Source organism: Gossypium hirsutum, chromosome D05 (assembly GCF_007990345.1).
Source record: "Gossypium hirsutum isolate 1008001.06 chromosome D05, Gossypium_hirsutum_v2.1, whole genome shotgun sequence".
NCBI classification, from domain to species: domain Eukaryota; kingdom Viridiplantae; phylum Streptophyta; class Magnoliopsida; order Malvales; family Malvaceae; genus Gossypium; species Gossypium hirsutum.
In genome coordinates, this window is record NC_053441.1 from 52997694 (window position 1) to 53014925 (window position 17232).

Consider the following 17232-nt stretch of genomic DNA (forward strand, 5'->3'; position numbering starts at 1 on the left):
AGGGTCATATTAAAATTTGGATAAGAAATTTTAATGTTTAGATAGTTAATTAAAGAAAAAGGACTAAATTGTAAAAGTTACAAAAGTTTATCGCTATAGACTTATTTGTATTAAATGGGTGAAAAAGCATGAAGTAAGGGCCTTAAGTAGTAAATTTACCAAATTTAACTATAGTGGATGATCATGGGTTGGCATTTGATGAAATTTTCTTTAATTTTAAAGGTTAATTTGGTAATTGGGTAAATTAAAAATAAAATAAAAGATGATAAGTGAAATATCATCATCTTCAACCTTTTTTTTGGTGTTTACAAAATCAAATGAAGCCATAGCTATGGAGAGCTTTCGACCAAGTTTGATTTCCATTTCATGGTATGCAATTTTACCCATTTTTTCATAATTTTTATGTTTTTGAGTTCGTATTAGCTTAACCTAGCTAGCCCGAGGATTAATTCATAAAACTGCCATGAATAAATATTATGAATGTGTTTTGAAACTAATTGGTAGAATATTAAGCTTGGTTGTTAGATAAACATATTTTGTTAAAGGATTTTTAATGATTTTGAAAGTTAGGGATTAAAATGTTTAAAGAGTAAAATTCATGGGATTTAATGTGAAATATTGATAAAAATGGACAGGATACAAAGCCTAATAAATTCGTCTAGCATGTTTGGTAACTAAAATTGGTACATTTGCAGGTTATGAGTTTAGGGACTAAATTGCATAAAAGGAAAAATATTGGGGAAATTTTGTAAATTGACATTAAAATGGGTTATAGACTTGAATTAATTATTTAAAATTATTTGAATTGTTTAATTAAAAGAATTATATTATTTAGTTCAAGAGATGCTACTATTGGATTTAAATCAAAGAAAAAACTATAGTTTTAGATTAGTTGTCGAATCCATTTTAGTAACCATTTCAGTTAAGGTAAGTTCGTAGTCCTTGAACTCGAACTCTATTTATTTATGTAGTTTAACCAATTTATCTATTACATGGATATTTAATTATATTCATATACGTAATTTGTTTATTTTGGATTGAATGAAGAAATATTAAATTGTGTATGTATATATGATCATGGAATGGATCAAAGATTGTCTTATAGTTATTTGTTGCAAACGATTGAATTATAAAATAATGAAATTTGGATTTTGCAATTGCGTATGTGAACGTTGGTTTATATGACTAGCGCTGCATGCAAATCTTTGTCGATTTATTCAACTACAGCTGGGCACACAATTAATATTGTCAGTTAATTTGACTAGCTCTAGGTGCAAATCTTTGTCAATTTATTCGACTAGTGCTGGGCACATAATTAATATCATCAGTTAATATGTGTAGTGCTAGGCGTAAATCTTTGTCAATTTATTCGACTAGTGTTGGGCACACAATTAATATTGTCAGTTAATCTGACTATCATTTTGTGCAAATCTTTGTCAATTTATTCGACTAGTGCAGGGCACATCTAATGTCAGTTTATTTGACTAGTGCTGGGCGCAAAACTTTGTTACAGTTTATCCATCAAGCACCGAGTGCCAATAACATGTTGGTCAATATTAATAATGTTTAATCGATCCCTTGAATTTGGTTGGTAAATGAGAGATAGCTTGAATTGTATATGGAATGTTCTTGAGGAACCTATGGTACATTATGTGGTAATAACCATTACAAGTTAGGTATTTGAATTAATGGATTATTAAACACAAATGTAGTTATTTGAGTTATGAAATTATTTAGTATTTGATCATTCTTTTTGTGTGCAGGTTAGGTACCTATATTTTGACTATCGACTCAGTATCCAACAACATTCCCTAACTCAACGTTGGTGATGTATTTCTTTTTGTGTCTTGGCATGTACCTAGGATGATAATGTTTGAGTCAAGATCTTTTGGTCTATAGTTGAATTGAGTGAAGGTTTCTTATATTGAATGTCATGTAGACTTTTGAATTATACTTTGCCTTGGAACAAATGCTTGTATATAGTTCGTGAATTAAATAAGTATGTTTCATGAGCTTGATTCTTTTGGATGTATATAATTGTTGATGTGAATAGGCAAATATTATGTTCAATGGCAACTTAATGAGAATGGTTATATTTGGCTATTTTGGTGGATGTTTGGGTAGGAAAATGTGGTTAAGGTCATATGTTCTTTTAACTTGTTTATTTGAATGATTAATCTTTGTTTGAGGTGCCTTCGAATGACATATTGGTTAGGTATAGGATGGACAAAATATTAGCATGTGATTGATGATTTGAATGTTATTTTGAACCTAGGAAATTATCTAGATATGATATGTCTTTTTGTACAAGGAATGATGTATATAATGGCTTTATTTAAGGGTTAAATACGCTGCACACAGCTTGGGACATGACCCACTCACACAGACGTGTGTCTTATTGTCTTAAGGTACAGGTTTCACACAGCCCGTGACAGGGTCATGTGTCTTAAAAAGGTTTGTTACAAGTCTGAGACACAGCCAGTGACACAGTCGTGTGACCCAACATCGAATGTACACATGAGTAGGCACATGGCTTATGACACGACCGTGTGACCTTAATTCGAATATCCACATGGGTAGACACACGGGCATGGACATAGTCGTGTGTTTAGACTTCGAATGTCCATACGGTCTGGGCCGTGACACATGGTTTGGCCATACGGGTGTGTGTCCCCTATTTTTAAAATTTTCAACTTTTTCCTAATTTTTCTATTTTGTTTTGAATTGAACCCAGAATGTTCTCAAACTATTTTTAGGGCCTCGTAAGCTCATATTAAGGCCCGTAATTGTATATTTATTATAAATGGAATGTGATTTGATTATTTGTAATTATAGTTGAATATTTTTTAGTTAGTAATGTTAAAGGTTAAAATGTTAACGTAATACTCCAGAATTCAATTCGGTGACAAATACAGGTTAGGGGTGTTACACAACATCTGGCTTAACAAATTCTGTAACTTGACTTTCTTACAGACTTAGACACTACCAACTTATACTTACATTGCTACTATTCAATCTTATTCATTTTCAAGATTAACATCGGTTCCAGAATCTAGAATCTCAATAATATCCCTTATCGTACTAGGACTAAGTCTTTATAAACTTTCTACCTTAGTAAGCATAATAGTTATTTACAAATTATAATTTGAAACTTTATCACATATACACTAATTTATTACTTGAGGGGTGGCCTCTAAGGGTGCCCCTCTACATGCATGGTATGGATATAACATCGTTTGCACGAGCTTGCCAGTGTCTGGCTAGGTCTCTCCACACAACCCTTGACCCTGCAGACAAGGCAAAACAATCGTAAGTTCAGATGCATTTAGTGAGACTCTGTACAATAGTACTCATAGAAAACTAATAATTTTTCGGGTAAATTAGATTTAATGTGTCGAGATAGAACTCCCTAAGTAACTTATGGGATTCTACAGGTTTGACATGGCTTTGCCGATGTCTTTATGTGTTTTTAAGTAACTGCAGGTGGACATGTCGACTAGTGTAACTGTAATCATACTTTTCCACACACCCTTTATCTAGGACTTGACCCTGCCTGACTTCAGTTCATATTTCCAATTCTACCTTTTTTATTTGGCTCATCATAAGGTAACCATATATACGAATACCTTAATTGGTGATTGCAATTGATGGGCTATTAGATGTCTCATCATAATTGTGGGTTTCCTACCGTGCTCCCCTCATTCCACACTAAACTCGACATAAATCTGTTGGTTTACCCCCCAACAATGAGTTTCTTATGAACATAACTTGTGTGTGAATCCCTCTTTAGGGGAAGGCCCATTACTGATGTCCTCATTGGAAGCCTTGAATATGAGATTTAATTGGTGGATAGGTACCTCTCTTTCTTAGCGAACTCATGCCTACAAGTTAGTCCCTTAGGACTTCCCTATTTCAGACCATTCTACCAAGATGTTTCCAATAACAAATAGTTTCCCTTGCGGACTACCTCTTCCTTAAGTTGATTCTTGGTGGACTTCTACGTTTATTAGTCCCAGGTGGACTATCCCGTGCCAAAAAGTCTTAACGAATATCTTATTTCTTTGTAACTCCCTAGCAGACTTTATTGATCATTTAGTTCCGGGTTGATGTTCCCTTCAACGTAGTCCTTTGGCGGGCTACCCACTTTTCTAGCTAACTTTTTGTCGATTTCCAGTTAAAATTTCAAATATGATAATTCATTTCATAAATGCTTATCTAATGATGGTTCTACGTCAACTCTAACAGAATTTTAATGGAAAATACTTACTCACAATTACCTTGAAGGAAATACCCCTTCCTTTCACATATACGCGTTTAAAACGCTTCTACCAATTCCTTTTTTTTTTCTCATTTTGGCATATGCTCTATTTAGTACGCTAACTCATGTTTCTAGATGAACCATAGTCATCTTATCAAATTACTCGCCACGAGATTCATATAGTAACCTCCCTTTTTATACCTTGTTAGGCTTCTCTGTTCCCTATCTTGGCGGTCTCTATCTTTTCCATACTGAGTACTTGTTCGCCACTGGATGCTGCCATGGCTAACCATGGACTTTTGATTTCGAAGAATCTGTAAACGTCATTTGAGGTGTCGCCCCTTTTGAGGTGTCGCTCCGTAGGACTTGTACACTATTTAAATGGTGTTGCCCTGAAGGACCAGTCAATAATTGTCATCATGGTGTCGCTCCATAGAGTTGATAGAGCGTCGTCATAGTATCGCTTTAGCGAGCGAGTAGATAACTATTCCTTGATGCCGCCACATTCCCTTGTATCCCATAACACTCTACCCATTCCTCCCTTATGCCAATTTCTCCTATCTTCATCTACCCCGTCACGGTAATTCCCTCCCTACTCCATATTTCAAAAAAAAAAGTGTAATTCATGCATAACATTCTAGATACTATTACACTAAACAGTGGACCACACTTTGACACAACAATACACTATTTTATCATATAGAACATACTTGCAGACTTTCATGAATTCATACAACCTTAAACATGCATATCATGCTCATCCACTATGATCATATATGACCATAAATTTTAAGTAGAACTCAAAACAGATGTAGACACAAATCACACAAGCAGCACTCATCCATCAATCATCCAAAAGTATAGTACAGAGACACGTTAAATCCTTCGTACTCGCAAGCTTAGCTTTCCAAATGTCAAAGCCTTCATCGTCTTGACAGCTAAACACGACAACCCAAAATATACCAGTTAAATTGAAGGTATTCAAACCTTAAACCTTAAAGCATTTTGATTTGATTTTCAAATTATTCATTTGATTCTTTATTATATTAATCATATGAATAGATTTACACTGTAGGTCTTATATTAATTATATGAATAAATTATATTTGTAGGTCATTTAACTATATTTAAGTTTCTTTTTAGTCACCTAATTATAAAATGTTACAAAATGATCATCTAATTAATTATGTTTAGATTTTTTTGGTCTAGTTTCGTTAACTTCTACTAAGTAATTGAGGTTGATGTAACAATTTTAAAATTAATATTGTGAAAATAGAATGTCAACAATGACAATGAATAGCAAAGAAAGAGAGAAAAATAGAACACACAGAATTTTACGTGAAAATCCTTTTGGGAAAAACCACGAGCAAAAGAGAAGAAAATTCATTATGTCGAATTCGAATGATATAAGAGGAGAGACGATTACGTCTATTTATAGGTTTAAAAACCTTATTCTAATCAAAGTCAAATAGAAGTAATGCAGTAAGATTAAAACACATTACTCAATCAACATCAAATAAAGGAAGTAAACCCCCGGTTGCGACCCCTGCACCTCCAACCCTTGGCCTTCACTCTCGTAGATCCCCCATCTCGCCACTTGTATTTGTTTTAACAAGAATTTGCGTCACACAACTTCTAACAAATATAATAACAAATTTAACATTCAATACTGCAAATGATCATTATTCTAAAAAAAACTTAACCTTCAATACTGCAAATGATCTCAATTTTGTTTTGATTCTAAATTAACTTGGCTTTTTTTTCTTTCTTAAACAAAAAAAAAGTCAATTTTCTTTTTTAAGTAACCCAACAAAAATTTGAATCCTACAAATTTAAAATGCTAGAAGCCATTCGTATCACCTCAATTACTAGAAAACCAAATTTGCTTTGGCAGAAAAAAAAAAGGTTGGCAAAGTTGATGTTTTCTGTAGGAGAAAATGATAGATGGCGGTGGAATATTGACTTGATCCGTTTGATTGGGAGGTTAATCAATGGAATGACTTCTAACGGTGTGTTGCAAAGTTACTCCTCGAGTAAAGCGGAGTGTGATGGAGTGAGTTGGGTTGAAATTAGTTACAAGAGTTATACCGTTAAATCTTTTATTGCCATGTCAAATGAGGGTTGTTGGGCTAGAGTTGGATCGTGGAAACAGACGTAGACCAATTTGGCTCCATTTAAAGTCAATATTTTTGTGTGATTAACTAGGGTGCGGTAAAAGTAATATGAGTATTATTGTACTAAGTGTTGGATTATATTTTATTTCTTTTATTTTAAAATTGGTAAATTAGTCTTTATATATTCAATCAAATAGTAAATTAGTTCTTTTTATTAAAAATCGCATCCATTCCTACAGTTGAAAACTAACATGCATGACAGAATAATTATACAATTAGATATAACATATAACGTATATCTCATTCTGATGCACACGAACTAAATTTTAGTTGCAAAAATAGATGAAACTTTAAATAGAATAACTAGTTTACTCTTTAATTTTAGCAGAGAAAACAAAATTTAATCTAGCTATTAGTGTAGACACCTTTCCGGTACTTTTACCATTAGGGTGTATTAATTGGGGATAAGACGGGTTGTTCTTACTGTAGTAATGCATCATTTTTCTCTTTAGTTTTTTTCACGTGGTGCTATATATGAGGGAAGTGTTGCTTGTTTTGGCAGGTTGCATTGGTTGTGCCTCCTAATCCTCTTATTCTTTTCAAGCATGGCAATGTGCCTTAGCACCCAATGATTCAATTGGGTATTGTTATATAGGGACGATATTCTCTACAATAAAAAAGTTTTGATAAATCCCAAGTTCTTGATTTGTGTAAGCAGAGGTTGGCTTGGTGGGTTAATAATCGTTAATGCAAAATGGAATGAGGCAAGTCGTTGAGGATGCCTGTGTTATCTTTGTTGGTTCAATTTGGAGATATACAAAATAAAATGATTGTGGAGTGTGGTGATAATAGTGATGTTGTTGAATGGTTGCGTGAAATCAAAGCTCCAGGCATCAGGTCAAATGAATGTAGTGTTGTCCATGTTCCAACAAGTGTAAATACTACAGTAGATTGACTCGCAAAAGGATGAGCTATGAAGATTAATTCTGATGCTATATAGTATTTGTGTATATTTGGCTATATAATGTGTTTTCTGGTGGCTTTGGATGCTAGGCTGTTAGTTTTGGTTATTTCATCTGCTGGATGGTTTATTTTGCTCTAACCATGCTGTTGCCCTGTCCTGTGTTGAAGTAGGTTGAAGGCTGTTTTGATTTTCTCTTGTTGATTTGGGCAACCTTAGTGGTCCTGTTACTTTTATTTTGCACATTTTCGTATATTATGACTATTAAAAATTTATTTTCATCCCAGCAATTGGATATTTAAGTTGGTATTTAAAATTCACTTGGACTGCCACTTTGACTGCTGTTAGGAGTAATGGAGTTTACCGATAGAGTGACTACTTCGTAATAAAATTATAATATAACTGAATAAAACATAACATTTTAAATATAAGTGATTAAAATATAATTTAAGATAAATAAAAGTGACTATTTTTACAGTTTACCCTTTGATTTATATAAATATATTTAAAGAAAAAAAATCCTGAGCCTTAGACTTAGTGCTCCTTTGGATTGAGGCAGTGAGGTAGTGAGGCACGTTTGAAAGAAAAAGATGGTGCCAAACTCACTGCATTTGTGTTTGGTTGAGGTATCAGTGCAGTGAGGTTGCTTTTCAACCACACTGATCAGCTGATTTTCAGCTGGAGCAAATAGCAGCAGTTAGAGGCTTTCAGTGCAGTTGACATTATAACAGACCAAAATAGCCTTCCATCATCCTTACTGTGAATTACACGTTTATCTGTTTTATTATTATTCTTTTTCGGCATAATAACCTTTTTAGTCCTCCAACTTTAGAAGAAAATTTATTTGAGTATTTTAATTTATAGTTTTTGTTAAATCATTCTAAAATAGATAAAAAATTAGCATTTGTTAATTTTATTTGACAGAAACATGAAGAAATTGTATTGTAGATAGATTTTTAAGCAATAAATGTGAACCAATGGTTCTTGCAGATTTTTCATTCTATTATATATCAATTCTAATCTGATGTCCTTAATAGTCATTTTTCATTCTCACCTCACCGCTACAGCTGCGTTTGAATCCAAACACACACTCCACCATTGTTTCTAATCTCACCGCTACAGTACCCAATCTCACCGCTACAATAACTAATCTTACCGCCACCGCTGTTTTTAACCTCATCGGAGGTAAACACACCGCCCATCCAAACTAGCCCTTAGATTGTGGTGCCAGAATAATCTGAATATACGTACACCAAAGAAAAAAATCTGAAGAAGTTGTGAAGACAAAATAAGGAAATAATACAAGTGGACGTGGCAACAAATGGTAAAGGGGTTGAGCCAATGAAATCGTGTTAATCCTGATAATGTTGTCAGCTTGTGGACGTTCATATCCAGATATCAACCACATATGCATCTCCGCGTGTCAACGCCACAAACACTATCTTCAGATTCTCTATCCTATTATTATCTTCATTTACATATAGAAAGCACAGGCAAACCCACTGTTTTAGAGTTGCAGAAGAACTAATTCCCCAAAATTTGTTTCAGTAATGGCTGCCTCAGTTATGGCTTCTTCAGTTACCCTCAAGCCTTCATTCAATGTTGAGAAACCTGGTGTAAGAGGGGTTCCTTCCCTTGCTAGGTCCCCTTCTTCTTTCAAGGTTGAAGCCAGTGGTGGCAAGAAGATCAAGACCGACAAGCCTTACGGTATTTATTGCAGCTTTTTTTTTTTCGATCTGAAGTTATGGAAATTAGATCTTGAGCATTGAATAACAAATCCAATATGACAAATAGGATTTGTTTATAAAGAGTGATGATGATCCTTAGCGTGTCAATTTTTAACTAGAATTTTTACTATTAGTTAATTTTAGACGGAACCGATCATCCTATATATAAATTAGCTTAGGATATGTCTGACCGGAACTATGGGTAAACTAATTTATATTTTTGGTCATTTAACTTTAAAAATTATAAAATAATTATTGAATTATCTGAAAGTTTTCATTTAAGTCATTTAACTATTAAAATTAATATTATATGGTCATTTTTTTAACCGTTTGCACTAATCAAAGGCTATCTTTCTTTCTTTCTTTTTTTTTCTATAATTTAATTTTTTTCATAAAATATCTTTAAATATCATGAATCTATAAATTAAAATTTAAACAGTTTTCTTTACATAAATCACGGTCTCATTTAAAAAGGTGTTAAACTTTAAAATATAAGCCTCTTTACAAAAAGTAACAATTAAGGATTGACAATATATATGTGAAAGTTATTCAAGTTTAATTTAAAAAAAATATAAAATTTTAACAACTTCGATTAGCCAACATCTTGAGTTCAAGTATTTTAGTACTTAAATTTTGAGTAACTTATAAGCATAATCATTTTTTTTTTACAATTCCTAAATTATAAACACACTTCATCCAACATTTAATTCATTTGAATCAACAACTTCCAAATTGATGCAAAAACCAACTGTTCCAACTAAACTAATAACATGAGATTCAAGTTTTTTGTTTTACTATATAAATGGAGCCAACCGACCCAAACTTATTTTGAATTGGACTTGAATTGAAATTACAGTCTGTCAAATTTAAGCTCAATCTTATTATGAAATGATTTAACTATAAATTTTTAATATTGGATCGTGAATGTTTTCATAGGAATCAATGGTGGTATGAGCTTGAGGGATGGTGTTGATGCCTCTGGAAGGAAGGGTAAGGTTGGTATCGTTTACATTTCTTTGTTTTCCTTTCTAGCTTCATTCGGACAAAAAAACAGTTCAAAAAACATACGAATAAATTCAAAATTTATTGTTTTTCCTTATATTTTTGCACAAATTTTTTGATAATAATTTATATTGTGTATATCTAGATTGAAGTTGAGAATTTCTCCTTGAAATTTGATGTAGGGAAAGGGTGTTTACCAATATGTTGACAAATATGGTGCTAACGTCGATGGGTACAGGTAATGGTCTTAGAGAATTTATTGGTTTACAAGTTAAGAGACTTAACGGTACATGTAAATTAATTTCGTTTTCTTTTATAAGCTATGGTTACCAGTTGAACTGCAGTCCTAATATAATTTTTTTGTGATGATTGAAACACAGTCCTATCTACAACACCAACGACTGGTCTCCCAGTGGTGATGTTTATGTTGGCGGTACGTGTATATTAAAACAACTCAACTTTGGTTTATATATTAAAAACACTAAATTTGGTAAATATGTGATTTAATTTTAAACATGGTCGCATGCAGGTACTACCGGATTGGCAATCTGGGCGGTTACCCTAGCTGGAATTCTTGCCGGTGGTGCACTTCTTGTTTACAATACAAGTGCTTTGGCACAGTAGATGTCTCTAAAGTGATCCTTGCACTTGGTTGCATTATAGGCTGTCCGATGTAATTGTTGTAATCAAAGAACCATCCAACAACTACTTTGCATATCTTTATGTAGAATATTTTGCCTTGGACTGAATTGAGACCTTTGTATTATAACTTAATAATGTGCTTTGTTTTGTTCTTTAAAAAAACAAAAACAAAATTGGCTGAAATATCTTTGTGCACGTCATGAATATGATATATAACTAACATGGAGAAGGGAACTATGTCTAGTGCATAATAACTAGTAGTTTAAAAGAAAAATGGAAAGACATCAAATTCAACTCTCACCTCCACAATTGGAGGAAAAAAAAATCTTACATTGGGGTCGAGGTTGGGAGAATGGCATCATTGGATTCTGCTGCTCCCTCCACTGCTCTATCCACCGGGGAGAAGGAGAAGTCCTTTGTAGCACAATAAGGGTGAATGTCAATGTTGAGTTTTTGACAACAACCAAGTATCAAAAAAAAAAAAAAAGGTGTTGAAAGAAGAAAAATAGAAGCTAAAATGATTCAGATGAGAGGAAAAACTGAAAATTTTCTCATTTCCATTTTTATTCAAAATACATTACTTAAAACAGCTCCCTTAATCTTGGGACAATACAAACATTGATTGTGCTTTTGTATAAGCGGTAAAATCAGCTTAATGATAACCTAAGCACCGACTAAATCAGCTAAATAAGTGACTTTCCTTAATAATAACAAAATTACATTCCAACTAACATAATTAACTTGTTACATACACAACTAACTAAGTCATAAAACAAAAAATAAAAGGCTTCATGTTGTTGCATTGCAAGCCAACTTTCAACACTCCTTGGCTTCTATGCAGTAAACTCCAATACTGTTCCTTAAACACTCAAACCTTGCATTAGCGAGTGGCTTGGTTAAAATGTTTGCAAGCTGAACCTCCAAACTGTAATGAATCAAATTGACTTCCCTTGATAGTTCTACCTCCCTTGCAAAATGATACTTGACCTTGAAGTGTTTGGTCTTTCCATGAAACACAGGATTTTTGGCAATAGCAACAGCTAACTGGTTGTCCACCTTGATTTCTGTTGCTTCCCCTTGATCATCATTCAAGTCACTCAAAAGCTTTCTAAGCCAAATGGCTTGATTAACAACAGTAGCAACTGCAATGTACTTTGCTTCTACAGTGGATTGTGCTAAAAAACTCCTGAGTCTAAGGTAAAAAGGTTACCTGATGTGCTCTTCATATCATCAATAGAACCTGCCCAACCACTGTCTGAGTAACCAACCAGCTTCAATTCTTCAGCTTTCTCAAATTTCACCCCAAGGTTGAGAGTTCCTTTGACATATCTTAGAACTCTTTTAACTGCTTTGAAGTGAGCAGTATTGCTGTAGTGCATAAACCTGGATAAAAGGTTTACTGCGAACATAAGATCAGGCCTTGTTGCTATCAAATATAACAGAAAACCTACAAGACTTCTATAACCCTTCTCATCCACTCTTTCATAATCACTCTTGCTGGAAAGCTTTTCACCTTGTGCCACAAGAGTACTAGCAGGTTTGTAGTTTGTCATGCAAAACTTGCTTAAGATCTTCAAAGAAAATGCATGTTGGCTTATAAAAAGGCGATGCTCATTCTGATTCACTTTCATGCCAAGAAAGTAAGTCATCAAGCCTAGATCAGCCATCTCAAAAACATCTTACATCTATTTTTTGAACTCTTCAATCAGTTCGCTTTTGCTACTAGTAACCAACAAATCATCCACATATAAGGATATAATCAATAAGGTCTCATTCTCAGCCCTTTTGACATAAAGAGTAGGTTCACTGACACTTTTCTCAAATCCAAGTTTTGACAGATATGTGTCAATTCTATCATACCAAGCCCTTGGAGCCTATTTTAGGCCATATAATGCCTTTTTAAGCTTGTAAACCGTATGTTATTCACCAAATACTTTGAACCCATCTGGCTGCTCAACAAAGATTTCCTCCTTGAGAAAACCATTCAAGAAGGTAGATTTGATATTCAGCTGGTGTGATTTCCATTGCTTTTGAGCAGTTAAGGCAAATAGCAACTTTATGGTGTCCAACCTTGCAACTGGTGCAAAGGTCTCTGAGAAGTCAACACCATATTGTTGGTTGTATCCCTTCAAAACCAGCCTAGCTTTGTGCTTGTTTAGTTGTCCATCTACATTGTTCTTGGTCCTGAACACCCATTTTACACCTATAAATTTTCTTTGCACTAGCCCATCAACCAGCTCCCATGTATCATTCTTGTTAATAATTTCCATTTCTGCCTACATTGCTTTTTTCCAGTAATCCTCATTTGCAGCTTCATCAAAGTTGTAAGGCTCAACAATGGTCATATCACATCATTGGTAGATGTTTGTGATAGACCTTATAGCCCTAACAGGCACATCATCAATTTCTTCATCAATGTGAGCTTTATTTTTAACTGGTTACAAATTATGATCTTGCTGGTCTTGCTCAGACAAGCTTGCACTTGTTCCATTCCATTTCCAACTAACCCTTCATTGATCTTCACATCTCTGCTCACAACTATTTTCTTGGTTAAAGGATCAAAGACCCTGTATCCTTTCTTTGTGTCGTTGTAACCAACGAATACTTCAGGCATAGACCTCCCTTCCAACTTGGTTCTCTTTTCAGCTGGCATAAGTGTGTAGCATATGCAACCAAACACTTACAAGTGAGGGACAGTAGGCTTGTGTCCAAACCAAGCTTCAAATGGTGTTTTGCCTTTAAATGCATTTGTTAACAAGCTATTGAGTAAATACACTGAGGTATTTACTTTCTTAGCCCAAAAAATGTTAGGCATTTTTCCTTCAAACAACAAACACCTGGCCATATCAAGGACAGTTCTATTCTTTCTCTCACAAACACCATTTTGTTGTGGTGTGTACATAGTGGTTAACTGATGCAGAATTCCAGCTTCATCACAAATCTTCTAAAACTTTTGTGACACATACTTAGTGCCATTGTCTGATCTCATGGCCTTTAACTTGCAGCTTGCTTGATTCTCAACCAGGGCCTTAAACTTGCAAAAGGCATCAACCACATTTGACTTATGCCTCAGAAATTTTACCCAATAGAATCTGGTAAATCATCAATGAGCAGCACAAAATACTTGTTGTCATTTAGTGAAGAGGTCTTCATAGGTTCACAAATATCAGTATGGACTAGTTGAAGCCTCTCTTGAGCTCTCCATGCTTTGTTAACTGGAAAAGGTAGTCTGGTCTTCTTGCCAAACTGACAGACCTCACAAACTTTATTTTTTAGCTCAGTCTTGAACATGTTTTCAACTAGACTCATATTATACAGCAAACCAAGTGACTTGTAGTTCATATGCCCCAACCTATTGTGCCATAAACATGATTCATCAGTCAGAGTAGTGTAAGCCTTTACTTCTAACTGATCCACATCTAAAGTAAAAGATCTATCATGCATAGCTATTGTCACTAGCTATTAACCAAAAAGATCTTTAATCACACAAGTTTTATCTTCAAAGATAAGAGAGTAACCCTTTTCTAACAACTGACCAACACTAAGTAAATTCTGGTCAATATCAGGTACAAAAAGGACTTCTGAATTTTTTTTTGTTACTTGATTGAGTGCAGATCACAACTTTGCCCTTGCCTTTGGCCTCAATGAACTCACCATTCCCAATTTTGACCTTGGACACAATGCTAACATCGAGTTCCCTAAACATGCCTTCATCTGATACCATGTGTTGAGTGCAGCCACTATCAATTAGCTAGTCCTTTTTTACTTTGCTTGAACTTGCAACATAAGAAGCTATAAAAACATGCTTCTCTTGAGCTTGAACATCCTCAGCAACTTAAGCTTGGTTCTACTACTGTGGTTGTGTTTTTGCCTTGTTTTTACAGACTTTTTCCATGTGACGAAGTTGCTTGCAACTTCTACACTGAATGCTAGGCCTGTACCAGCAGTACTTTTCTAAATGAGTGGACTTCTTGCAGTGAGTGCATGGTAGAAACTTCTTTTTGGCAGCATCCTGATTTGGCTTTCTTTCTTTTCAGACCAAGGTTTCTTACCATTGTAGCTTGAGCTTGAGCTCGAGTTTGAGCTTTCTTTGCTTCTAGCCTGAAAGACTCCTTTAGGGTACTCCTCCAACCTGTTGGCCCTCCTTTGCTCTTGTGCATAAAGAGCATCTATCAGCTCTGTTAGAGATATAGTTCATAGTTCTCTAGAGTCCTCCAGAGAAGAAATTTTTGACTCATACTTCTTTGGAAGGGTTGTAATAACCTTTTCAACTATCCTCCTATCACTAAAATCATTTCCAAATAGTCTAATATTATTGACAGTGGCCATTATCCTATCACAGTATAACTTGATGGATTCAAACTATTTCAGTAATACCCCAAAATTTTTTACAGTAAGATATTATCTTTGATATAATAAAATAAGGAAATAAAACGACAAAAAGGAAAAATTTTGGAGTTATGTCAACATTGAGAAGTATATTATGACATATTAGTTCAAGAAAGGATTAAATCGCAAAAGTGAGAAAAGTTTTGTTTCCCAATAGTAAATACTCAAAATTTGAAGGGTTAAAGTGTAAATATGAAAAAGTTGAAGGACCAATGGTGTAAATATTTTAAGGGTGGAATGATCTAGAAACTAAGGAAAATGGATGGATTAGGACCAAATTGAAAAAGGTGAAGAATTTTAAAGGATTAAATCGTAATTTTACCAAATTAAGTAATGACTCCATGATGGAATTTTAAAAGATCATAAAGGGCAAAATGGTCAATTAGAAGAGAGAGAAATCTAGAAGATAATGATGATGTTGGAGATATTTTAGATTAATTAAATAAATATTAGTTTATTAATATTTTAATTTGATTTTTAAATAATATTTTATTATTTTATTATTATTTTATTTAGTATATATATATGGAAGGAAAGATGAAGAATCATCATCTTCTCCCATGCATTCCAACGTATGAAGAGGAACGAACGAAAGAAACTTTCTTTTCTTTACAATTTGGTCCTTTCACCAAAAAATTACTATTTTCATCTAAAAATCAAAAGAATTTCTATATCCATCAAGAGAGAAAGATAACAAGGAGACTATGGGGAGCTAGAATATCAAGTTAAAGATTGAAATCAATATGACAAGGTAAGAACATCAAGATTTTAATATATTTTTAAGTTTGATATTATTGAAAAAGTATGGAAATGATGTTAATGTAAAGTTTTTGTATATATGGTCCTATGTTCTTGATATGTTAGTGAAGAGAAAGTAAGAGAAGGTGATGAGAAATAGTGTAGAGAAAGAAAATAAGGGTGTTATAAACATGGTAATAAACATCTTGCACTAAAACAGTTTTGGACAGCAACAGTAGGTTAATTTTGAAAAATCACCATAAATTATGGGAATCGAATTAGATGATAAAAAAATATGGAATTAAAGCTTATTAAGTCTAGTTTCTCATAGAAGAAACAGTGTAAGTAATGAGATTGTAAATCATGAGATATAATAAATTTTGTGAGACAAAGTCAGAATGAATTTGGGTTCCCCTATTTTGATTTTGGAAAATCATAAAAAATTGAATAAAAATAATTAGAGGCTTAAATTTATATTTTTAAAATCCTGAATGAATCTATTTTCAATAAAAACAAACGGGACCATCATATGAATTTTGTACAAAGAGATGACTTTAGAGAATAAACTGTACTTATTGCCGAAACCAAAAATTTTGAAAATTTAATGGTAAGAATATATGTGAGTCTAGTTTCAGGGAAAATCAGCAGATCATAATTTGGAGTTTTGTAGCTCAAGATAAAAATAATTTAGTGACTATGACTCAAATGGAGAGCTTTGAATAAATTTACAAGTAAATAGTGAAATCATAGATAATGTTACTTATAAGCAAGTTATATAAGTTAAGGATGAGAAATGGAGAGGAGGAGAAATATATATATATATATGAATGAATATTCAGGTAGCATGGATAGTTTGCACGTTTTAGGCTCAGGGACTAAATGGATTAAAAGTAAAACTTTATGGGTAATTTTGTAAAAATGTAAAAAATGATCAAATTGCATGAAATGGATTGTTTATTTATTTAAATTACAAAATTGAATGAAATTAGAACAAGATCGGGTGAAAACATGTTTTAGGGATTAAATTGAAAAGTGTTGAAATTATGAAAAATTCCAATATTTTATAGAATTCATGGGCTGTTATCAATATGTATCGGAATAATTAGGCTTAAAATAAGGATTTAAATTACAATAATTTATTTTTCTGAGCCTAAGGATTACAATCGTCATTAATTAAAAGCTTAGGGGCAAAATGGTAATCTTACCTAGAGCATTAATTGAATGTATCAGAATATGAAATGAATGAAAACGATGATTAAATTTATTTATAAAGATCTGAATGACTCAAAAACGAGACTTGAACGTGGAAAAGAAAAAAAACATCGAATTAGTGAAATTGTAAACACGAACAAGTAACGAGGTAAGTTTGTGTAACTTGAATTATGTTCTTAAATGCTTGAA

General features: G+C 33.3%; 1 protein-coding gene across 1 annotated transcript; it reads left to right on the forward strand.

Annotated features, from left to right (window-relative positions):
* Positions 1-8615: 8615 nt before the first annotated feature.
* Positions 8616-10811, forward strand: LOC107903829 (photosystem II 10 kDa polypeptide, chloroplastic). Its single transcript, XM_041092145.1, has 5 exons — positions 8616-9040; positions 9997-10055; positions 10245-10300; positions 10443-10495; positions 10592-10811. Exons 1-5 carry the CDS (start codon positions 8884-8886, stop codon positions 10684-10686), a joined length of 420 nt encoding a protein of 139 aa, XP_040948079.1. The 5' UTR covers positions 8616-8883; the 3' UTR covers positions 10687-10811.
* The last annotated feature ends 6421 nt before the right edge of the window (positions 10812-17232 follow it).

What these genes read in the sequence shown, in the direction of transcription:
- LOC107903829 (XM_041092145.1), top strand. Translation starts at nt 8,884, where the DNA reads ATGGCTGCCTCAGTTATGGCTTCTTCAGTTACCCTCAAGCCTTCATTC. An exon ending in CAAGACCGACAAGCCTTACG is followed by an intron (nt 9,041 to 9,996) that starts GTATTTATTGCA and finishes ATGTTTTCATAG; the next exon opens with GAATCAATGGTGGTATGAGC. An exon ending in TGGTGATGTTTATGTTGGCG is followed by an intron (nt 10,496 to 10,591) that starts GTACGTGTATAT and finishes GGTCGCATGCAG; the next exon opens with GTACTACCGGATTGGCAATC.